This window comes from Saimiri boliviensis, chromosome 9 (genome assembly GCF_048565385.1).
Source record: "Saimiri boliviensis isolate mSaiBol1 chromosome 9, mSaiBol1.pri, whole genome shotgun sequence".
Taxonomy (NCBI): Eukaryota; Metazoa; Chordata; class Mammalia; order Primates; family Cebidae; genus Saimiri; species Saimiri boliviensis.
The window spans coordinates 16171317-16172451 of NC_133457.1; the positions used below are offsets into that span (position 1 = coordinate 16171317).

Genomic DNA, 1135 nt, shown 5'->3' on the forward strand with positions numbered 1-1135 from the left:
TGTGTGTGTATGTGTGGGAGAGAGAGGGAGAGAGAGAGAGAGAGGCTGACTTGAATATTACTTAGTCTGGTATCACATGGCAAGGTTGTGATACTGTAGGACATCAGTGAAGTGCTACTTAGTAAATCTTAACCTATCTCTTTTTTCTACAGGTTGGTACTAAGAAGTGCCTTTCCTGACGTCTCTGCTGCTTGGAACCGCTTCTAGAGCAGTCTCTGCTTTTGCCTTGCTTGCTGCCAGCTAGACTGTGACGACAGCACATCCACCCTCCACCTCTAGCCCAGACACCCCCATTTCTACTTATAATCAAGAGAAAAGCTCTAAGTATCTGGCATTGCCCTAGGCTGCTTTAGTGTTAGAAGAAAAGTTTGCTGAAAAAGTAAGATATCTTCTGCCAGGAAATCAAGGAGGAAAAAAAAATCATTTTCTCGATTTTGCTCTAAACTGCTGCATCTGTCTATGCCAAACTAATCAATACTGATTGCACCACCAAACTCCATTGCAAATTCAGCTGTGAGGAGATTCCCTTTCAGACAACTTTGCTGAAAGCAGCTTGGAAATTCGGTGTCAAAGGGTCTGCCACGTTTTCATGCTTGCATTTTGGGCTCCAAATTGGCACTGGGAAGGGGTTACTGAGAGCACAAGGCTGATACCAGGCCCTACTTTTAAACGTTCATCTACTTACAATCCTAGTATTTCTCTAAAAACCAAAACCTCTTTGAATTAACAGTTTCATGCTGTGAATTTCTAGTGGGAGATCTTTTCCTTGATATTGACGACACAATTTTCCATGTACTTTTAAAGCAGGGAGTGGGGAAAAGTATTTTGAGGGGACATTTTCATCATCAGTTCAGCTTTTTTTTTTTTTTTTTTTTTTTTTTGGTTGTTGCTCTTTTTTTGGGGGGTTGAGTTTGTTGGTTTCACTGAAAAATTTAACTACCTGTAAAATCTAAACATGGCTGTTAGTGTCACACCAATTCGGGACACAAAATGGCTAACACTGGAAGTATGTAGAGAGTTCCAGAGGGGGACTTGCTCACGGCCAGACACGGAATGTAAATTTGCACATCCTTCGAAAAGCTGCCAAGTTGAAAATGGACGAGTAATCGCCTGCTTTGATTCATTGAAAGTGAGT

At 41.5% G+C, this 1135-nt stretch overlaps 1 protein-coding gene across 48 annotated transcripts in view; it reads left to right on the top strand.

Moving 5' to 3' along the window:
* MBNL1 (muscleblind like splicing regulator 1) overlaps positions 1-1135 on the top strand; it is a 211944-nt gene that overhangs the window by 52478 nt on the left and 158331 nt on the right. For 29 of the 48 annotated variants that reach the window (XR_744473.3, XR_005582482.2, XR_005582484.2 and 26 more), the window contains exon 2: positions 153-1129. The exons of the other annotated variants lie outside the window; for them this stretch is intronic. Coding sequence is in view for 25 of the 29 variants with exons in the window: in XM_074405507.1 (XP_074261608.1) it covers positions 956-1129 (174 nt within the window). In the remaining 4 variants the exon portion in view is untranslated. The remainder of the gene's footprint in view (positions 1-152; positions 1130-1135) is intronic. 48 annotated transcript variants of the gene reach the window in all.